Here is a 24,872-nt window from a genome sequence, read left to right on the forward strand (position 1 = left end):
AAAATTTTTTTATCCAAAAAATTAAAAAACTCAAAAAAAATTTTTGTTCACCTAAAAATATTTAAATTTTTTATTTTGAAGTATAATTAGGTGAAGGGTATATAAGATTCGGCACAGCCGAATATAGCACTCTTACTTGTTTTAATATAAAATAAACACTATTTTAATAATAGCTCCATCTAAATATCAAATTTTAGTTCTAATTCAAACTTAACCGTTCTAAGTGTTAAAGAAATATTGTCTTTTAAATTTGCTCCTGTAACATCAGTTGATGTCGAAAGAACATTTTCTATGTTTAAAAATGTTTTCAGATCCAATAGACAACGGTTTTTATTTGAAAATTTAAGTAAATTTTTTTTGGTTAAAAATTATGTAAAAGTTTGTTTATTTAAGAGCATATTTTTTAAATTTTAAGAGCATATTTTAAAGTTTTTACTGCATATTTAAAGCGCCTAAAACGCTTTTTTTAGAGCATATTTCCGGTTTCCCTGGTGATTACACAAATGGTCCTACAAATTTCGGAATACATATACGGGGTTTAGCCAAACAATCATGAACGTTTTGAAATTATCGGAAAAGTTAGTTGTGTACATTTAAGAAAAACACACTTGATCCATCGCAAAAAATATTAGAAATTGTATACAGGAGTTGGCCAAATAAACATTGACGTTATAAATGTATCGAAAAAAGTATGTAATTTTTGTAAATGGCTTCAATTAGGTTTATAATTAAAATAACATAAATGAGCCATTGAAAAATGGTTTGGCCAAATCAGCATAGACGTAAATAACTCTCAAACTTACATAATTTTTGAAATTGACCAAAAAAATACAAAAAAAATGTGTAAAATATGAAGGCACTGAAATCGTTCTGGTTATTGGAATGGCAGATAATTGCAGCTGAAAGTTATAGTATTTACTCTTGATACTTTATAGTATTAGATGTAATTTACACTTAACCTCTAATAGCCCCTTTTAATTTGTTCTGGCCTTTAAACTTTTTTTAATTTAGTTTCTATAGATTTAAAACTAGTTCCTAATCATTTCACATTTATATAAGAAGAACACGCAAAAACTCCTTAATAGCTATTAAATTAATATGCTAATTTTCAAAAAAAAACTTTAAAGAGAAAGACCACCGTTTGAAGCTAGCATTTGCCGAAAAACGTCCAGAATATTACTTTTTCAGACATAAAAAAGTAATATTCCATCATGACAACGCTCGGACAAATCATGCAATACCTTTTAAAAACAATTTATAATGAAGTGGGAAGTTTTGCCTCACCCGCCTTATAGTACAGACCTTGCCCCGTCCGAATACTCTTTGTTTCGATCGATACAGAATACTCTTTCTGGGATACGCTTCGGCTAATAACATAATATTCGAAATTGTGAAAAGAAAAACAAATATTTTTGCCATATGTTGACATTTTTATAATTTCTCTATTTTAGTAAAATTATTTTTCTGAATGCAGAACTCCCTAGGTTTTTGAATAATTACTTTTTAATTCAGTTAATAACTGTAATTTCAACAACTATACATATATCTATGGGTCAAAATTACCAAATATTTTTACTCCATAACTAACTAAGCACTGATCGATATCTTTTTGTTGAAATTACGGGCATAAGTTGTCTAATTTTGACATAAAAAATATTCATACTACATACTTTCAAATATAATACTCTGTAAAATGTATTTTCCCATTGGCCCAACTGTACACTGTTTTTAATTTAATACACTTGTAAGCTTTTAAATGTTTGTTTATAATTGTCCATATATTTATTAAAAATTAACACTTTAACTTGATTTTAATCGATACGTTCACATATACCATTATGATCTGCTATAAATCCTTCAGGACACAAATACTGTGAAATTTCTTCACTAACAATTTCCGTTGAATTGCCTGAATTCTCTGCAGTAAGTGTAGAATTATCTGGGAAATTTGTCGGTGTCTCAGCATTTTCTTCCACCAATTTATCAACAAATTCACCGAATGAATTTAAGATGCCTAAACCTAAAAGTTTAGCAGCTTCTTCCAAACGTTTGGCTTCCTGTTGCAATTCAGCCACCCAGGGTTTAGCTTTTTCCAAAGTACATTGTATGTTGTGGAATAGTTTATTTAATGAATTTTTATTTCCTTCTCTGTTGTTGTTGTTGTTATTTTTGACATCGTATTCATCGGTGCTATTGTCTGCAAGTGCTTTATGGTCCGCCAGGTCTACAGTTGGTTTGCTTTCAGGACACAGTACAGCAGCTGCTTGTACATGGCCCACATCCTCGAATAGGAGAAATATGAAAATTCCTATAAAAATGAATAGTGTTTTCATGTTGTATCCTTGGTTCGTTAATTTTTTTTTTGTTCTTTGGCAACACAAACTGCTGTAAGAGTAAGTATGTTGTTTGCTTTTTAAAACTTCAATTTAAACTGTTTACTTGCAGTTTGTGTAATAGCAATAATGGCCAAAAGAATAATGATGATGTTGATGCTGCTTTCACAGTTTGGTAAGAATTTTATAACAGCAGCAAGTAGAGATGCTGAAAAAAAGTGGTTAAGTAACTGTCATGTTTTGGTGGTTTATGGTCAAATCATGATTTTTACCTTTTATTGTGTTCAATTTCTTTTTCTCTTCTCTTTCATCGCATTATTAACATTGCACAGTGGGCTAATTGCAAAAGGTAATAAATATGTAACATATAATGTTCTTCGTAACATTTTGCATAAATTTGCTGAATACATGTTATACCTAAAATGTTCTTTAAAATAAAATTCTTAATAAATGCGAAATTAACCCTAAGCTCTCTTTTGTTGTGTCTTATTTCTGACTTTCTGGTTGAATTTTCCGTTTTGGTGTATTTAGGGACCTATAGTAAAATTTTACGGATAATATTTTTGCGGAACATTTTAACCACTTAAATCCCTGCTGTAATGGTGTTTTTTGCTAATTTTTAAAAGAAGGACAAAAAAGACCCATGCCTTGGGGATTTAGAGGGTTAACATATTATACAAAAATATTCTCAGTAACATTTTACATAACTTTGCTGAACACATTTTATACCTAAAATGTAAGGATCACATGGTTTCTTATGACGATTTACAATAAGAATGTGCCAGAGTTGGGAAACTTTAACCCCCCCCTCAAATGAAATTTAGATGTAAACTATCAAAACGCCTCTATCAAAATTTATTGGTCGGACCTCGTAATTTTTTTTTGTTGTTGTATAGTGTAATTAAACTATATCAGAATAGGTCGTTATGGACCTTTCGGAACCTGTAGAAGGATCTTATGATCCTAACTCTCTAATAGAAGAAATGGATGATCTTGGTGTTGGGGGACTCTTGTCTCGAATCATGTATTCCAACAGATGAAGAAGATGCGTTCAATCCGCCAATACCGTTGGCAAAAAGCAAAGAAGTCACATATTTATCTATCATTTACATATTTTACGTAGGCCCCACTGTGCATTGTTATTTTTGCAGCAAACATAATCGTAAGTCATCTTTATTTGTTGTACAAATACTTGAACTGAGATTCAAGTTTTGTTCAATCGTGTTCCACATTTCTTATTAATCATTCACACAACAACTTTTATTGATTGAATTTAGTTTTAGATGTAACAATGAGCATAGAAAATAATTTATTTAGCTATAATAATGCTTCAAACATATGTTAAACTTATTATCTTCGCGAGCTTTATACTAATTCTAGCTGGTAAAAGAGTTTTTATATCCACCATCAAAAAAGAGGGCGTATATTAATTTTGTCATTCCGTTTGTAAGACATCGAAATATTCATCGCAGACCAACAAAAGTGTTTATATACTCAAGGTGGTCCTTATGAAATTCGAAGACGATCTAGCTATGTCCGCCCGCCTTTCTGTATGTCTAGCTGGCAGAAATTTTCCACAAATACACTCTGTTGATATGATTTGTTTGGTATTGAAAATGGACAATATCGGTCCATGATTTCACCTAGCCTCCATACAAATATCCTCCCGGAATAATGTCTGAGCAGTCGTAAATATGTTCATTATGCATCAAAACTTATTGGTACAAATAAGTTCTATATAGTCTGAAATTATACTGTGAAGTATGACGAAAATCAGAAACATTTGTCCCTAGTCCCCATACAAGGTTCCCCTCAGCAAATGACTTGAACATTCATAAGTTTTTGTGAGGATCGGTCCATATAACCACTATATCATATTTTATTGTCACATATTGATGGTGGGTATACAATATTCGTTACAACCGAATATAACACTCTTACTTGTATAGCCTTCACCTTCGTGAGAAGGGTATATATAAGTTTGTCATTCCGTTTGTAATTTCCACAATATAATTTTCCGAGCCTATAAAGTATATATATTTTGGATCCTAATAGATAGCGGACTCGATTAAGCCATGTCCGTCTGTCTGTTGAAATCAACTTTCCGAAGCCCCAAATAACTTTCATACGCAAGCATACATCAGTATCTACGGAATTCTTCCGGCTCGGTTGCTATTTAAAATCGAGATAATCGGTCCACAAATGGCTGAGATATAAGGAAAAAACCAGGACAATCTCGATTTGTGACCTATGTTTGACCAATATCTGGATTACTAAGTCATTAATATAGACAATATCGATATCTAATGATAGATATTTCAAAGACATTTGTAACGATGTATATAAAAATTTTAATTAAAAAAAAAAAATTCGAAAATGTTTTTTTTCAAAAAATGAAAAAAACAACTTTAAAAAAAAAATTTATTTTGTTTACCTAAAAATATTTAAAATTTTTATTTTGAAGTATAATTTTGTGAAGGGTAAATAAGAATCGGCACGGCCGAATATAGCTCTCTTGCTTGTTTTTAATAATTCTTTTTATTTTAACATCCAAAAAATTAACCTCAAGGAGTTTTATATTTTATATTAAAAGATTTTTTTTTTAAACACTAACTGCGAAATATCTTAATAAAAACTTGATAATGAATCATTGATTTGCAAACTCTTACTACTCATATTGACCATTTTACATGCTTGAGAATTTCTTTATAAAAGTTTTAAAATAAATGTAGTTAATATAAAGTCAATAACCAAACACAACACTAGTCTTAATAGAATTGCTACACTAAATAATTTTAAAAATAATTTCTTAAGAAAAAATGATCAAAGAGCTAATATTAATTGGAGTGATGTTTGTCAGTATAAAGTTCGACTTTATAAGTTCGTCTTCAGCTACTGAAGACGAAAATTCGTTGCGTCAACCAAGACTTCTGTTGGGAATGCCTTGCAAATACATTACACATACTGGAAAATGTATTGACAATAAAAGAATTGATACAAATCAACAAAATTTGCGAGATTCAGACAATTCCATCACACAATTTCGACCATTTGAGAAGCCAAAGGTGAGATAATCATAAATATTTCTGAGAGAGTTGAGTCATAATGGAGTCTTTAAACTAATATGCACTATGAAGCCTATCGCACTATATAAATATGTAACTACTTAACTGCTTTAGATTTCTTTAAAAATTGGAACGTCAATAGATTAGTTGAGTTGAACTTCAAATATTTGCTTAAAATTTCTTTAAATGGATAGGGCTACAGTGGAACAATTTTGACATAAGTGGCAAATTGAACCAAGTAGTTGTAGTATTTCAGGTGTGAACTCTACTCCCCGACTTTACACCTTCATATAGATTTTTATTATGTTTAATATAATTTTATTGTTGTTTTATTTCTCAGAAGTTATTATATGTACTTTAATAAATATGATTTAATTTTTTGTATCATTGCAGGAAATTGCGCAGAAACCTATGGGCTATCTATTGCTAGAGGGTTTATTTGAATTATTTGGTATAAAACGCAATAATTCCTTGGCTGCGTGAATAAATATTAACTGAAAACTTTTCTAAAAAAATAAACGGAAGACATACTATTTAAAATAATAAATTAAATTAATACTAAACAATTTTCTGTAGCATTGCATGGTTTCAATTTTATAGCTACTTAAATTTTAATTTTACTTAATATTGAATGAAATTATTTTTAAAAAATTAAAGCTAGCTAAATCATAATAATCTAAAAAACATACAAAGTCCAAATAGATAGTCACATACCAGTAAGAATTCTTATAATTTTAGGAAGCACCAATTAAAAAAATAACGAGCAACACTTTGCTTCTTAAAGTGTGGATGGTCACACATGGCAAATATTTACCTAAAAAATCTAAACCACTTTTTTTAGCACAAATTTGTTTGAAGTTGTTTACTCTTACAAGTGATTTGTAAGATCAAACAGCATCAAATCAAATAAAACTAAATATTTGTTTTGAATTGTCCTAAATCAAAGGAGTTTTTGTAATAAATAAAAGAATGAAAATATATTTCATTTAGTTAGTGGTTACGTTTTTATCATATATTTGCCATGTGTGGCACTACATTTAGATGAAGAAATAAGCGAATGATCCATTAATTGTAAGCGTTCGAAGTAATTTCGAATACTTAAACATTGGTCTGCAAAATTTTGTGAAATTATATGATTGAGAACAAATAAAAATCCAAAACTTTTTTATGTCAAATATATTAACATTTTTATATAGTTTTACGAAAATTAAAATAAACTGCACGAAATTTTAAGTATTAAACAATAATTAAGAAACAATTTTGTGAGTTTTAGTAATGGTTACTAAGTAGTTACCACATGCATTATATTGTAATGAGTGATCGTTACCTAGCACATTATTTTATTTAGAAGAGTTGGTACTTATTTTTATACAGGTTGGTAATGAACTTTTGCATTTAGCACATCTATCTAGAGTGTTTGTCTGAAAAACGAGACGTTAGTGGTTTAATACCAGTAGCAGCCATTCATTTTTTGTTCATATTATATTAATTAACATATGGACAATTCCTTGTCATCGGACGTGACATTTGTAAACCTATAGAGTGAAATAGATTTTGCAAAAATAAGAATATCTGAAAAATAATTTGGTCTTCATGCTCCATTCAGAGGGTCCTTTTTTATAAAAAATAATAAGTTCTTTAGAAAAATGTTTATCTAAAATAAAGATCAAAATAAGGGTATATCGTACGTGATATAAAAAATAGTCAAAAAAGTTTTTGATTTTGGAAAAAAATGTAAAATTTTTTTAAATTTTCTTTTCTCGAAAAATTAAAGAAATAGCTAGAAATACGTAAACTATAAGAATAGCTACACTATTTGTGACACATTTTGCTAAGAATACGATTAGCCTTGGTGCAAATTTCATACCGATCGGAAGACACCGATAGCAAAAATTGGTTCTCTTGACAATCCCCATATACTTATGTAACAAGATATGACAGGAAATTGTACGTAGAGTGAATAAATAATTGATGACAATTTTTTTGAATTTTTTGAAATTTTGTTAAAATAAATTATGAAAATAATAAATTTGAGATAAACTTGAATTTGTATGTTTTTTTTCTTAACAGATGATTGATGTCAGAAAATGTATATATTTAAATATCTATGGTTAAAAAAAATACAAAAACTTATTTTTATTCGTATTTTCAATATTTAATCAAAATCATCAAAGATGGATAAAGTGCAAATAAAGGGCGACCCTATATACATATTTATGGGGTCGTAAATGCAAATTGTAAAAATAGCAAATGTAAAACTTTCTCATGATGAAGCCTATAAATATTTATTTTTTTTTTATTTCATGATATTAACCACATAGAAATTATTTGTGATACCATCTCTTTGTATTAATCATGAGTGTTTAAAATATATATAGTATTGGTAATTAAAATTATTACACCATTTTTTAAGCAGAAGGCAAATGGAAAATAAATTATTAATGCATCCCCTTCGATTTTTTTTTTAAATCTTATTTTGTGGTACATTTTTAAGTATGTTATTGTACATCAATATTGATGAAACATATATGGTTTAAAGGGTTTTTCTCTAGATGTGCACAATAAAAACAATATTTAAAAATTCTTTCCATAAAAGTGCTAAAAAGCGTTTTAAAAGTGGTCAAATTTCGGCCACCGGGCGATCTTAGTTATTATAAATAACCGCCAGTCACTTTTTAAGTTATACTAGGATTGTCATATATGTTTATTTGATCTCACCTAACATAATTAATAATGTTCACAAAAATCCCCAATTGTTGTTTTTTTTTATTCTTATAAAATGAATGTAATATTTTTAAATTAATAAAATTCACTGATATTGAAATCACGGAACACTTTTTTATTCATATTCTTATATAAAAACATAACAATATTAACAGCAATTTCTATTAATAATTTCTTAATTTGTATTTTTTCAATATTAATTTCGATTTCTCAATTTTAATTGCTTTTTCTCAATACTAATGTGGATTTTTTAATTTCTATTAGATTTTTCTCAATATACCCTACCCTAGCTTTTCTGAATTAAAATTTATATTCTCTCAATAATAAATTGGATTTCCCATTTTAAATTTTTATTTTGCAAATACTAATTTGGATTTCTTAATTTCAATTTTGGTTTTTCGCAATTTCAACTTATAGTCTAAAATCCAGATAAAAAGTTATTAAGTGATAATGAAATCATAAATAATATTAATAATCGCGGCAATGTTTTTGATGTACAAGATCCATACGTGAACGATTGTTGTTGTAGCAGCAGTGATTGCTGAGTTGACATACCTTGGCCGAGTGAACTCGGATCATTCTGGTGAGTTCAAGCGGCTGTGGTGGGAATGCATACGTGATCGGTTCTTTGCTTTGATTGTTAAAAGAGCAGAAAGGTTAGATTCACAGAGATATGTCGATTACAAATGTATTAATAGCTTCATTGCGTCAGATTTAACATTTGAGAAAACTTTGTAATATCCCAGCAAAAACTCTACCTAGTAAGTCAGCAAGTAATTTTTAAGCTAAGTAATAACTACTTACACAGGGCAACAAAATCGAAACCTAAAATTGGAGGCTTTTTAAACCACTACACAATTTTGATGTACATATTGTGGTTCCAGTAGTACAAATATGGTCCAAATATTAAATTCTATGGAAAAGTTTTTTTTTATTTTTTTTTCTAAAATTGTGAATTTTTTTAGAAGTTTCTGCACATAATTTATGATAAATCAAAAAGGGATAGTCCGATATTATTAAAATAAACATAGAAAAGTTTAAATTTACATAACCTTTAATCCGTTCGCCCATTTTGCGCACAATGTTTACAGCCGACCAGCCAGCCAAACGGACGGACATCGTTTAATCGACTCAGAAAGTGATTCTTAGTCGATCGGTATACTTTAAGGTGGGTGTTAGACTAATATTTTTGGGCGTTACAAGCATCTGCACAAACGCATTATACCCTGTGTAGGTGGTGTAGGGTATAAATATAGTTTTTGCTTCAATTTGTTATTATAACTCCAAAACTACTGAGCCGATTAAAACGCAATATGTATGTGAAAATTTGTACATAGCATGGGGAAAATGTTTTCAAAATTCAATCGAAAGAAGAACATTAACTACTCAATTTTATGTATATCAAACAAAAAAGTAAAATTTCGTGAAAATGAGCGAATTCGCTTAATTGTGAATAAATTCGAAAATTCGAAATCAATCGATTTTTTATCTTTGATATCTTTTTTTGTTTCTACTACATGCGGTTTTTCGACAAAGTAATAAACCTGAACAAGTTCTGCCGTTTTCGATATTTCATGAGTTTTTTAAAACACAAAAACTTGCTATTTTTACTAAAAAAATTTATATTTTGCTTCAATTTGTTATTATAACCTCGAAACTACTAAGCCGATTGAAACGCAATATATAAACAGATTAAAGATTATGTAAATTTGAACTTTTCTACGTTTACTTCAATAATATCGGACTAACCCTTTTTGAGTTATCATAAATTATATCGAGAAAGATCTAACAAAATTCACAATTATAGAAAAAAAATTAAAAAAAATCTATGTATCTATAGAATTCAAAAATTTTACCAATTTTGTACTTAGGTCACCATGATGTATCAAATCTATATAGTGGTTAGTGAAGCCTTTTTTTGCTATTGACCTGAGTTATTAATTGACTGAAACACTAGTTATTTTTGTTCACGATTTGATAAAATTAATGCGTTTAGCTTACAAATTTACTTTCAATCACTTACATTCACCTCAATATGTAGCTAAAAAACAGAAAAAAAATATCATGCGTAGGAATCGAACCGGCATGTTGATTGTTTTTTTTTATGGTGTTTGAAACTCTAGCTGCTTACACACTGATCCATGTACTCAGTAAGTTAATGATGGTTTCAACATAAACATATAAATTAATATAAAAAAAAATTAATTTCTTCGATTGGTGTTGAACAACTAACGTCTCGTTTTTTAGTCAAACACACTAGAGATAGCTGTGCTAAATGCAAAAGTTTATTACCAACCTTTATAAAAATAAGTACCTACTCTTCTAAATAAAATAATGTGCTACATACATTAAAATATAATGTATGTTAAGTAGTTGCCTTTACTAAAAATTCAAAATAAAATTTAGCACATTTCATTTTTTTATTGTTTATTTATGAAAACTTAATCTATAATAAACACTAGTTAACAATATTAATTTTAATTATACAAAGTCCATTAATAGAGCTCTCGAGTATTATTAGAGAAACAAGTGATTTTTATTTACAAAATTAATACTTGATGTACTTCAAATGAAGAATACAGAAGGATAAAATTTATTTAGCACATTTCATTTCAATTATTCTACAAGATACAATTATGTATCTTCTCGAATTATACATATCAGATATTTAATAAACAGACAGGATTTTAAAGTAAATTATTTTGCCAGGTATGTAAAACACCGTACGACACTCAATATTAGACACGAACCGGAGAAATGGAGAAAAACTGCGTTTTCAGTTTTTCATTTCGTAATCCTGTTTCCTTTTAAAAGGACATCAAATTTTCAGAGGAGTACATTTTTAAAAAAATGTTTTAAAATACTTCTGATCATCCTACTATGTCAAATGATCAAGAGGAGTTGTAAAATATTTCGTATTATTTTTATTTTATCCTGTCAGGATCAAAAGATGTCAAAAATGTACTTTAAAATTTTTATCCTTGAATATCCTTTGAGATTTCCAATAATTTTTTTTTTTAAAAATAGTGAGTTAAAGATCCATATATTGAATACCACATGCCAAAATTGCATCCTTCTACCTTAACTACTTAAGTGCTAAAAATATTTTAAATTTGAATTATTTGATTTTTTATATTTTATTTTAATGTTTAATTCGAAAAAAATATAACAAAATCCGTTGTGAAAAGCAACGAAGAAGACTTTTTAATAAACAAGTAAAATCGGACAATCCCGACCTTATGATACCCTACACCGGTTATATGATTATAAAGAGTTTTCCTTGATATGAAACTTATTTGGTGGGATGAATTGCGAATATATGGAACATATTTGTGTTGAATTTTGTTTGGATACTGACATATTTCAGAGATTTATGTATATTAATGACATTTTCGAGAATTTTTCTTATATGGGAGCTATGGAATATTGTTGACCTTACATAAAACTTAATTGTGCTGAATTTGGTTTGAATATGTTTATAATTAAGATATTTATGAGAGCTTTACTATTTTCAAATAGGCCAATTGATGGTATGGGGGCTAGGATAAATAGCCTTTATCCTTGAGGCAATATAAATGTTTGTGCCAAATTTTGTCGAATTATCTTTAAACCGGCGACCTGTAGTTTGATTACAAGATTTACATGGATGGACGCACAGACGGACGGACATCGCTTAGTCGACTCAGAAAGTGATCCTGAGCAGATTGGTATACTTTAAGGTTGGTGTTGGGACAATATTTTTGTATGTTGCAAACAACTGCCCTATCCCATTATACCTTACCCACTGTGGTGTAGTTTATAAACATGCACTTTTCTTAATAAAACTTTTTTGTATACTAATAAATTTTTTTATATTTTAATTTGACCTTTATATATATAAAGGATGAAATTTTGACATTTAGTATAGAATATTTGGGTCTTTAACGCACTATTTTTTTAAAAGAAATTTATTGGCAATCTTAAAGGATATTAAAGGATAAACATTTTAAAGGACATTTTTGACATCTTTTGATCCTTACTGGATAAAATAAAGATAATACAAAATATTTTACAACTCTTCTTGTTCTTTCGATATACAATTTGTCATTGTTGGAATAGCAGGAGTATTTTTAAATATTTTTTGAAAAATGTACTTCTTTGAAACTTTGAAGTCCTTAAAAAAGGACACAGGATCACGAAATGAAAAACTCAGTTTTTCTCTATTAAATTTATAGTTTCAGACGTATATCATCCGGTTCGTGTCTAACGAATTTTTTCTCTATTTTTCGGACGGTGAAATATAAACATGGCTTTCAAAATATTAATGTAAAGAAGATATTGTAAATCAAAGTTGATCAATAGGAAATTTACTTTTTTTGGCAAATCAGAATTGGAAAATAATATTTAAGCTTAATAGCTTCTATAGTTCTTCGCGGCCCCCTAATCAAAATTAACGAAACAATATCTTACAATGAAACAAAATACAAATAAATACTTTCATTGGATAAGCGGAGTAACATTTTTTTCGAGTCGATCTAATGTGTTTTTAAAATAGAATTTATTTCCATGGGGTACATCACCACCAATGTTGTAAATCATCTCTTTAGATTAATCATTTTTACAATATATAAAAATAAATTTACTGATAATCATATAAAGTAGTACAACTTTTAAGCTGTAGATAAACGGACATTAAATTATATTTTTTATAATTATCAATTAACTTATTTTATTTTATTTTTAAAATGTTCCGGTTATGTTTTACAATACTCTTAATTACGCTTTTAATAATTCAGTTGCAAATGGTAGAAAGTTTTAATTCAAAACGTGCTAAACGTACCGTAAAAGACATATTGGCAAATTGTAAATATCTAAAGCACGACAGAACATGCATTAACAATGATAACAAACAATTAGGAAGTCTAACGGATAGATTTTTAAATACAAATGTTAAACCACAACCATTTAAAAAACAGGTAGCGTATACATTTTTTAATTAAAACAAAAAACATAATTGAAATTATTTATATTTATTAATTATTTTAAGACTAGTGCAGCTAAAACCATCGAAAACGAGGACGAACCTTGGTATAAGATATTTGGTTAAATGAGCGTCATTGAAATTACAACAAAAATTTTATACTCAATATTTTGAAAACAGTTTGGCAATATGTTCGACAATAGTTATAAATAAAAAATATAATTAAACAAATTATTCATTAAATTAGTTTAATTCGATAAATTTATTTAAATTTTTTTTAAAAAACTCTAAAAGAATAAAGCTTTTGCCTAAGAGAAATTAAAATTCTGTCAATTCATAGAACTCTCTCGGAACTATGTATGTTAAACAAGTAAGGAAGTATGGTCGGTCAAGCCCGACCATATAATACCCTACACTAAGTAAAAGAGCAAAAACATTTTTCTTTTAAAATTTCAATAATTTATATTTTTGAGTGATTTTCGGAAGTGGGCCTTATATGGGGGCTATGACCAATTATGGACCGATCACCATGAAATTAGGTCGTGTAATTTATGTCTATATTAAAGTTAAGTATGGTGAATTTTGTGTGTGTACCAACATTTTTAAGAGATTTATGCACGTTAAAGTGATTTTCGGAAGCGGTCTATATGGGAGCTATGGCTAATTATGGACCGATCGTAACAAAATTTGGTGACATGAATTTTGTGTACATAAAACTTATTTGGAGCGGAATTTGTGGAGATACATATACATATAAATTAATCATTTATGACCGATAAAGTCCAATTTCGGGAGGACATTTGTATGGGGGCTAGGTGAAATAGTTGGCCGATTTCAACCAGTTTCAATAGGCGAAAAACTAATATGTACCAAATTTCATCGAAATATCTTCAAAATTGCGACCTGTACTCTGCGCACAAGGTTTACATGGACAGCCAGCCAGCCAGCCGAACAGACGGACGGACGGACGGACATCGTTTAATCGACTCAGAAAGTGATTCTAAATCGATCGGTATACTTTAAGGTGGGTGTTAGACTAATATTTTTAGGCGTTACAAACATCTGCACAAATTCATTATACCCTCCCCACTATGGTGGTGTAGGGTATAAAAATGAATTACATATTAAATAATAATGGTACTTTTTCGATATCTTAAAAAAATTACCTATTTAAATACTGTTTTTTAAATCTTTGCAATAAATCTAAGCTTCTAGAGAAAATGATCTTTATAACAAGGTATAAAACATGAACATCGAGTTAAAAATAACCAAGTTATTAGCATTTCCCTACGTCATATATACAAGAAAAACGAAATTTTTGTATTATTTACTAACTTTTTTTCATGCAAAAGTTATGTAAACAACTAGTACTTTTTGCTCAATATTTGGTCAGATAAAACTAGCATAACTTTGTTATTTTTAACGCGATATTCATGTCTTATACCTTGTTAGAAAGATAATTTTCTCTAGAATTCATTGAAGAAATTTATATTGTAAAAGCGTTACAAAATAAAAGCTAAAAAAGTGAAAAAATCCCCCCACGACAACTTTTTTAAAAAAAATTAATAAACAGTTTTAAAATTTCACAAAATTTTTAAAAGGTGCATAAAACTTTCTGAAATTTTGGAATTTGTTAGTGGCCATACGACTGGTACGTGCCATTTATGAAGAATGTTGCAGATGTTCCCTTTTAAAATAATAATTTAATTCCTTCTATGATACCGTAACTCCAAAATGTTTATCCTGGCGTCAGTATTTGGTGAGCTATTGGTACAATGTGAAAGGTGTTTCAAAGGATCTTTCAATGCCATATCTGAAATTGTCGTGTAAAAATTATTATTTTTTTTCCGTTTTTCAAAATTCAATCTAATTCGAATTTTTAGAAACCAATTTTCTTCTAACAACAAAAATGTTGTACGTGTCCCTGCGTTTCGCTGGGTCAGGTCTAGGAATCGAGATATATCGATTTCGTATAGGAACATTTTTATTTTTTTGCCTTTTCAAGCATTTTGACCATCTAAATGTCCGAATATCTCAAAATTATGTTCAGTAAAGTTGTTAATCTCAACGCCGGCTACAACATAGTCAATAAAGAAAAGTGGTATTTCTTGGTTTTCATTGAGTGGGATCCTGGAAAATCAGTTTTTTATCATTTTTTTCGTTAGTTATCTTACAAAACTCGATAACACTTCCTCTTTTCACATGTTACATTTCATTAAAATCGGATCAACCGTGTAGAAATTACAGATTTATTTCCCTCTTTTTTTTCTACACCACTGTGCAGCGTGAGTTTTAGGTAAAATAAATATCAAAAATGGATTCCCCGACCCCAAAAATAGTAGATAACATAACTTTCCGTGATAATAAAAATAAATAGGCATTGTTTTATCAAATTTTTAATGATTTTTTCTTGTTAGCCAGCGTTCCAAAATCACTAACTTCAAATGCGTGTAAAAAAATCTAGCGCTGAACTGAAAAAAAGCCTTGAGGGTTTTGTTATGGAAAACGTAAGCTTTTATTTGCTTTTGGTTTCATCCCATTCCGATTTTGGTTGTTGCACAGTGTTACCAAACCACCCCTTAACTGTATTGAAAACTTCTGCATACCAGGGTAAATTATCAGTGTTTTCCGTTATTTTAACACCACTTAGCTGTAAGAGAATAAATCCTTTTGAAATTAATGTTTCATTAACTTGATAAAATTGTGTTGTAAGCACACTAGCAATCATGTACTGTCTTTCAGACAGTCTTTCTGATAAAATTATATGCATACTTTACCTTTTTAAATGGGGTTGCATTTTTAATAAGCCCTTTTTTTAAAATTTCGATTTTTTTCACACATGATCCATCATGTTTAAATTCAATACAGTTTGGTTTCGCCGCGTAAATTCCAGAACAATTTACTGTGTGGAACTCAACTATTAATGTCGTTATTAATAGTAACGCAAAGAGTTGTTTGAACATTTTCAAAAATGTTACTGTAGATAATTTCAACTTTATGTAGGTTTTTTTTTATGATCCCCTTATGTAGAGTTTCGATTAAGTAATAAATTTAAATTTTAAAATGCTGAAGTTTATATACATTTTTAGATACATGGATTAGGGTTGCCAGAATCGATTAGTCAACTAGACATTTGGACAAAAGGAACTTGATTTTCAAATAAAATAACTTTTTAGTTTATGTGAAGACATTTTTGAATTACAAAATATATGAATATCTTTATTATTTTTTTTTTAAAATCGGGTAACTCTAATGTGGATTATTTCGGTAACAGTAACGGCTGCTTAGCGGTAATGGTATTTTATTGATAACCTTAATTTCATCCCGAATTAAAATATTAATAAAATTTATTTTCAACAGATTTGAGTATTTTGAATGTTTTGTTAATATCTTTATAATTCTTATCAAAATTATTAATTTTAGCTTAACATATTCTAGTTCAGCTTGCAACTGTGACAATCAAGCCCATTCAGAGCCGTACGGCAACTCAGATTTAGATACATGAGTAATGTGGGGAGACGTTTACGTTAACAGAGGTGATACATACTTTGGTTGGTTATTTTTAAATTTTTTTAGAATTTTTAGGAGTGCGGTTTGGAATAGGATCGGATGATGTATTGGCTGAAACATGCAGCTTGTAGAGCCCTTTTAAGTAATGAGTTGTTTTGAGATAAAATACAAATAAAGATCACGAACGGTTACTACTAGAGCCAAAATATTTTGGGAAACATCATAAAACATACAATACCATTGTTTATTTTGAGAGGGGTAACATAAATTGTTTTTTCTGTAAGCTATGGTAAATTACACTGCGGTATAGCAAAAAATATGCAGAATAAGAAAGAATTCTCGATCACTTCGTTTAGTATGTTTTTTTTTATTAGCAAATGTAGTGAAATATCAAATATTAAAGTACAACTTCAAAAAATCATAAGTATGTTGTTTTGAAATTGAAAATCAGTTAGAAAATGTCTGTATTACGATCGTTTCAGTTTAAAAATTTTTAAATATTAAGGTAAATGGGCAAATTTGCGCGACATGTTTCATGAACCCACCTTTTCAATTTTGTGCAAGTTTATACAGAAAATTTATATTTGTCAAATAAAAATACATAAATTCAACAAAAGCTTTAATAATTTTTTTTCAAATTGTATAAATTTTAATTTGATGTTGAATGAAAGTTAAATCTTTGGAACAAACGGTGGTATACATAGTTTGGAGGACTTTGTTTATGTTCTAGCTGTTGGTTAATGTTTTCATACACAATGTCATTTAATACAATCATTCTGTTCCAAAGTTACACAATTTTCACATGCACAAAATTTTTATATTTTATTTGATTTTTATTTCTTATAAATAAAAGTAAACAAAAGCAGCTGATTCATCAAATATTTCACAATAAATTCAAGTTTGCGAGTCTAAATTGTCGCGCAAACTTATCGGAGTTGTGCAAACGAATTTCCATACATTTTTTGACAGTTCATTTGCGAGAGTGTAAAAATGCACAGATTGCACAGTTTGCGAGGCATTTAAGCGTTTACATGAGGACCCTTATTGAGAATCGTTAAATATCGTTAAAAAATTATAAATAGAAACAACTTAATTTTCTTTGAATTACATTTTCTTCAGTTTTGTGGTTTATTATATCGGTAGAATATTAGTGGTTTCATATATAGCTAGCTTAGTGAGCAAAAGTGCTTTGATGAAAATTGAGATTTTAATAAAAAACATCCGTTTTTTAAAACTGTAAAAATACAATTTACGTGTAAATGCGCTTTAAAAAAATGCGAAATAAGTGCTAAACCAAAAAAGGTCTTATAAATCGCCAACGAACTTCTTCAAAACTGTGATGATTAATCTCTATAAATCTTACCAAATATGAAATTAAACTGCATTAACAGATTTAAAAAATATTTAAAACAAAGGATTATAGTATATAAGTATATAACAAAGGGACTTATAGTATATAAATCCAAAGCTATAATAACTTTTACTTAGTATGTAGATATAATCATATATGTAAATAAGAAAAAATAAATCATCTCTATTAATTATAATATCATCACATTACTCATGATTTTTCTTTATAAATACGTATATAAAATACTGCATTGATAATTTAAATTAGTACTTACCCTATACTCTATATGAGCGGATCATAAAAAAAACTATAGAAGTAGTTTAAATTATTGACAGTAAAATTTTTGAAAAATGTTTAAACTACTTTTTGCATTGTTAATAATAACGGCATTGATAGTTGAGTTTCACACAGTAAATTGTTTAAATTCAAAACTTTCAAAACGTGGAATATACCAAGGATCACAAAAGTGTGAGAATATAAGACATGATGGATTATGTGCAAAACAAACCGCAAATTTTAGGAAACGAATTAATAATAAAAATAAAAAAGTATCCCCATTTCAAAAGGTAAAGTATTCATATAATTTTTTTTAAAAATAGAGTCTGATCAGCAGCACTTGATTGCAACAATTTTATCAAGTTAATGAAACATTAATTGTAAAAGGATTAATTTTCTTTCAGCTAAATCCTAGTGATGTTAAAAAAACGGAAAAAACTGATGACTTACGCTGGTATGAAAAAGTTGAAAACACAGTTAAGGGGTGGTTTGCTTGATGGAGAATGGAAGAAATTTTTATCAGAATCTGTCAATAAAAAATATATCTAAATAAATCGTTAAATAAAATTTGGTTTTGTTTATTTTAAAAAAAAAAATTATTGAAATTTATTGAAACAACTAACTGAAATCAACAATAAAAAAAAGAAGTTTAAAAAAGTGGCCCATCTTCTTTCATATTTAAAATCGAGTAGCGTTTTACCAGCAAAGACTTAAATAACTAAAAGGTAGTTAGATCGTTGGATTTTTGAAAAGTTTTATAGCCTGCAAATATTTAAATTAATACTTCTTTCACTACAAGTGAAACCATAAACTTTTTTAGTGGTTAGTTTTTTAATAGATCATGAGTGTATTAATCATATAAAATGTTGATAATATCACTTAAAAGATATTGGAATGAAACATTATCAGTTGTTTTATTTTATTTAGAATAAAAAAACAAAAAATGATCGAGCAAAATTAAAAAAAAAATAAATCAATAAACCTCTTCAACTAATAGAGATAACCTACAGATGCAAGCGTATTTTTTGTAGATCTTCTCGAGGACTATTTGTATTTTAAATTTTAGCTCAATCGGATCATAAATGGAATTTTGTGGGTTTTTTAAATAAATTTAAGACCAGAAGTGACCAATATCTTTAATAGTTCTCGAGATACCGAATTATTTCCAAAAAAAACATTATAAACCACTGGCTAACGGTTAATAAGGAAGGTATTCTGATAAATTTTATTAGAATCGGAGAAGACTAAACAGATATATGTGTAAGGAGTTTTTTTAAAGCCTGATAGAACATAAAATTGTAAAAAAAACTAAATTTTAATTCAAAATTTTTTTTTTATTTGAAACATCCTTAACATTTGAAAATGATTTTGGGCATATGGCCACCGTGGCAGATCTTGGCGAAGCTCATTCTGGACATCAAATTTTGGTCCACTTTGCTGGCCGTATGTCACGAACAATGTTGGCCTCCTAAGCATCGATTGTTGCTAGTTTATCAGCATTAACCAGTTACATCTCGTGGTCCCACAGGAAATAATCAAGAGGTGTCAAATCTCACGACATTGGAGGCCAACTGAAAGGTCCATTTCTCGAAATCATGTTATCGCCAAGTTTTGATTTTAATAAATTGATTGTTGCTGTCGCCGTATGATACGTAATGCCATCCTGTTGAAACCGCATCTCGTAGGGATCAATGTCATGCAAACAAAATATCATTGATCATGAGGTAACAATCTGCAGTAGTGCGAGTTACGGCTTCATTTTTGAATAAACAAATTCCGATGATTTCACCAGCGTGTAAATCACTCCAAACGGTTATTTTTTCTAGATGTAATGGAGACTGTAGGGTCTGCTTCATATGCGTAACATTTTATTTATTAACAAACCCGTTAGCCAAAAATGAGCTGAACACAATTTTGCGATAAAAAAAGTGTTCTATAAGTTGCGCGAATCGATGACTGATTCTCAAAGTAAATGTGGATAATTTGGTAGCGTTGTTCATGGTGATTTGCCATTGTATACTGATCATAAATGTCAAAAAGTGAGCGCAGTATGACAGTTAACCCTTTCGTTCCAAATAGCCAAATTTCTGCAATTTTTTAATGGATTCTAGAATTTTCTTCGTAATGAGAGAATCTTCGATATTACAAATACATAGTTTTTTAAGCTATATTTTTAAAATCAATTGAAGTAAAGTAAAACCACTAAAAACGCTTTAGTTTCTACAATAATTTCTTAAGCATATAAATATAATGTAGCTTTTCTCATTAGTCATGAGTCCATATAAAATAATAATTTTCCACTCAATATAAAAATCATTACGTTTTCAAAGCTCTTAATGACCAGATCATATATAAATTATATATTTGAAATTATTAAATCATTTGCGTTTTGAAAAATGTTTAAGCAAATGTTTACGCTACTATCATTAATCCTTTTAGTAGTTGATTTCCAAACGGTGAAATGTTTAAACTCAGAAACATCTAAACATGATGTTAAAAACATCATGCCAGTAAATTGTGAATGGATTAGACACGATGGAAAATGTTTTAATAAAAATGAAAAACATTTAAGAGATCCCCATAGAAATGTGCAACCATTTAAAAAGGTAATGTCAATAAAATCCTATTTAATTAACCAACAAATAAAATATTTAGTAATATACAAATTTATTTTCTTCTTTAAAGTTGTCTGCTGCTAAAGCTGAAAACAAAGTAAAAGAATTAGAAATTGAATTTCCCTGGTTTATAAAATGGTTACCAACATTTACCAACTTACAATAACTAAAATTCTGTTCAATATATTCAATAAAATTCTGTACGGATTATAAATAAAAACAAGTAAGAAAGTACGGTCGGGCTTGACCCTACACTAAGTACAAGAGCAAAAACATTTTTCTTTTAAAATTTCAATTAATTCATATTTTTGTGTGATTTTCGGAAGTGGGCCTTATATGGGAACTATGACCAATTATGGACCGATCACCATGAAATTAGGTCGTGTGATTTATGTCCATATGAAAGTTTACTATGTTGAATTTTGTGTGTATACCAATATTTTTAAGCGATTTATGCACGTTAAAGTGATTTTCGGAAGCGGGATTAAAGCTGGAGCTATGACCAATTATGGACCGATCGTAACAAAATTTGGTGACATGAATTCTGTATATATAAAACTTATTTGGAGCGGAATTTGTGGAGATACATAAATAAATTTAACATTTATGACCGATAAAGTTCAATTTTGGAAGGACATTTGTATGGGGGCTAGGTGAAATAATGGACCGATTTCAGCCAGTTTCCTTGGGCCAAATTTTATTGCAATATCTTAAAAATTGCGACCTGTACTTTGTGCAAAAGTTTACATGGCCAGCCAGCCAGATGGACGAACGGACGGACAACCTTTAATCGACTCAGAAGTCGATCGGTACACTTTAAGAATGGTGTTGGGACAATATTTTTGAAAGTTACAAACATCTGCACAAGCCCAATATACCCACCCCACTATGGTGGTGTACGGTATAAAAACGCTTTTTATACCATTTTAAATTGTTTTGTTACCCCACAAAATATTTATATTCTCGATCGTTATAGTCAGCGGAGTCGATATAGTATGTACGTCTGTATGATGAAATCAACTTTACATAGTCCCCAAACAACTTACATGCATGATTCATACATCAATATATCCGTCATGGACATTTAATGATAGATATTTCAAAGACCTTTGCAACGACATAGTAATCCGGACTAGCAATGGGTCAAAATCAGGAAAATTATTTTTTTTTATTTTATAATATTTGTTTACAAAAATAATTGGCATAAGTTTTCACTAAAAAATTAAAAAAAAAAATATTTTAAAAAAATTTTGAAATTATTTTTTTTTTTTTTTTGGAAAAGTTTTCATTTGCTGAATTCACAAAACCCCTTGTATCATTGTGTCTAGTGTATTATACAATAGTGTAAGCTTGTTGTTGGAAATTTTCATACAAAAATTAAATACACTTATACACTTTTATATTTTTTAAAAAGTTGTATTGGTTTACAGCTATAAATTTCTCTGAGCACACATATACGGGTATATGTGAGAGAGTAATTTGAAAAAAATGAGAGTCGGTCTACCTGTTATCAAGGTTGCCAATTTAGCCATTTTCCGGCTAGATCTAGCGATTTTATTTTCATTTAGCCATAAAAAAATGGCTAGAATTAATCTAGCCGGAAGATCTAGCCATTTTATTTTGTCTTAGCCTTTTTTATTTTATACTTATCTTGAGCATTTTTGGAATTTTTTAAAAATAAAACAGTATTTTTTATCAAATGACAAAGAAACAGTCTTTTTAAACAAATTCGTCTGTTGATGATTTGATGAGAATATTATTGGTTTTATGAAAACAGGCTTCGAAATTGTTTCCAAAGCAAACACATGAGGCATATTCAAAAATCAATTTTACATTTCTTCAATGGATCCGATTTTGAATGTAAGTGCCCAGAAATATGTTTAATTTATCAAAAAGGAAAAAAAAATATTGATATTACAATATTTATCCGCATTTTCTCAATCTCTGGTTATTTTTCATCGTGACGATATACTGACAGTTCTCATACAAAAATTCTATTTATTGAAAGTATATCGTTACGTAAAACGATAACCGGAGATTGAGAAAGTGGGGGTTAATCTGCTAAACCCCATTAATACGAAGTCGGTAAAAATTATTTTTCAAAACTGTCAGTATTACTATTAGTTAACACATAACCAGACTCCGTGGTAATGGGGGCAAGAAATGTAATATTTATGAATTTGTATATTTGTATTATTTTTGGGTTTTAGCCATTTCTAGCCATTTATAATTCAAAATCTAGCCATTTTCTGAGCTGAAGAGTTGGCAACCTTGCTTGTTATACATACTACGCTTTCAAAAACATTCATACAATATACAATGGGTGTTCACAAACTAATAAACACAAATTGTATTTAATACAAGATACACGATACAAATTGTTGTGAATTCAGCAATTGTATTTTCAAACACTGTATACTAAGGAATTTATTTAAATCGGAATACGTTAACACATTCACCAGTGATATCAAATGTAAAATTATTTAATATTTGAGATATTTCACGAAAATTTACCAAAATTATTAGTAAACAAATTGGTACATTTTGTATAAATTTCCTAAAAATGTTGATATACACATAAAATTCAACATAAATAATTTTCATATAGACCTAAATCACACGACCCAATTTCATGGTGGTCGGCCCATAATTGGTCATAGCTCTCATGTAAGGCCCTCTCCGAAAATCACAAACGAATTTAAATTATTGAAATTTTAAAAGAAAAATGTATTTGCTCATTTATTTAGTGTAGGGTACTACATGGTCAGACTTGATCAACCATATTTATACCCTACACCACCATAGTGGGGAGGGTTAAACGCGTTTGTGCAGATGTTTGTAACGCCCAAAAATATTGGTCTAACACCCACCTTAAAGTATACCGATCGACTTAGAATCACTTTCTGAGTCGATTAAACGATGTCCGTCCGTCCGTCCGTCCGTCCGTCTGGTTGGCTGGCTGGCTGGCTGGCTGGCTGGCTGGCTGGCTGGCTGACTGGCTGGCTGGCTGTCCATGTAAACCTTGTGCGCAGAGTACAGGTCGCAATTTTGAAGATATTTCGATCAAATTTGGTACATATTACTTTTTCGGCCCAAGGACCAAGCCTATTGAAACTGGCTGAAATCGGTCCATTATTTCACCTAGCCCCCATACAAATGTCCCCTCGAAATTGGACTTTATCGGTCATAAATGTTTAATTTATCTATGTATCTACACAAATTTCGCTCCAAATAAGTTTTATATATACAAAATTCATGTCACCAAATTTTGTTACGATCGGTCCATAATTAGTCATAGCTCCCATATAGACCCGCTTCCGAAAATCACTTTAACGTGCATAAATCACTTAAAAATGTTGGTATACACACAAAATTCAACATAAATAACTTTCATATAGACATAAATCACACGACCTAATTTTATGGTGATCGGTCCATAATTGATCATAGCTCCCATATAAGGCCCCTTCGAAAAATCACTCAAAAATATAAATTATTGATATTTTAAAAGAAAAATATTTTTACTCATTTACTTGGTGTAGGGTATTATATGGTCGGGCTTGACCGACCATACTTTCTTACTTGTTTTTACTTGTTTTTGCTTCAATTTTTTATTATAACTCCGAAACTACTGAGCCGATTGAAAAGCAATATATGTATATGTGAACATTTTTACATAGCATGAGAAAAAACACGAATTTTCATATAAATCCGGAGAACGTTCAGAAGACTATAAAATTTGTCATGGTCTCAGATTTATATTTTTAATCTATAATAACAACTATTTATGAAGTTACTGATTCACAAGTAAATATCTATAAATTTAACTTTTATATTTTACAAAATAGCACTATTGACCACATGCTTCAAATATTGAAAATGAGAATATACTATAATTAATTGTAAGGAGTGAGATCGAAAAATTCTTAACATACATATATGTTTATAAAAAAGAAACCACTAAACTTACAGCTTTAATTTTTTTTTTATTTGATTGAAATTATTATTACAATTTACAAAAAAAATTATTTTTATAGT

General features: G+C 29.0%; 1 protein-coding gene and 3 long non-coding RNA genes across 4 annotated transcripts; 3 read left to right on the forward strand and 1 right to left on the reverse strand.

Annotated features, from left to right (window-relative positions):
• Window positions 1-1,750: 1,750 nt before the first annotated feature.
• On the reverse strand, window positions 1,751-2,338 carry LOC135958229 (uncharacterized). The gene has a single exon (XM_065509117.1). It carries the CDS (start codon window positions 2,331-2,333, stop codon window positions 1,812-1,814), a length of 522 nt encoding a protein of 173 aa, XP_065365189.1. The 5' UTR covers window positions 2,334-2,338; the 3' UTR covers window positions 1,751-1,811.
• A 10,455-nt stretch (window positions 2,339-12,793) lies between these two features.
• Window positions 12,794-13,316, forward strand: LOC135956720 (uncharacterized). Its single transcript, XR_010576382.1, has 2 exons — window positions 12,794-13,077; window positions 13,149-13,316. It is a non-coding gene; the product is annotated as an uncharacterized LOC135956720 (long non-coding RNA).
• A 4,907-nt stretch (window positions 13,317-18,223) lies between these two features.
• LOC135959014 (uncharacterized) lies at window positions 18,224-18,786 on the forward strand. Its single transcript, XR_010576490.1, has 2 exons — window positions 18,224-18,509; window positions 18,624-18,786. It is a non-coding gene; the product is annotated as an uncharacterized LOC135959014 (long non-coding RNA).
• Window positions 18,787-20,552: 1,766 nt separating this feature from the next.
• Window positions 20,553-21,107, forward strand: LOC135956276 (uncharacterized). The gene is made up of 2 exons (XR_010576369.1): window positions 20,553-20,825; window positions 20,905-21,107. It is a non-coding gene; the product is annotated as an uncharacterized LOC135956276 (long non-coding RNA).
• Window positions 21,108-24,872: the final 3,765 nt, after the last annotated feature.

The sequence above is a fragment of the Calliphora vicina genome, chromosome 4 (assembly GCF_958450345.1).
Source record: "Calliphora vicina chromosome 4, idCalVici1.1, whole genome shotgun sequence".
Lineage (NCBI taxonomy): Eukaryota > Metazoa > Arthropoda > Insecta > Diptera > Calliphoridae > Calliphora > Calliphora vicina.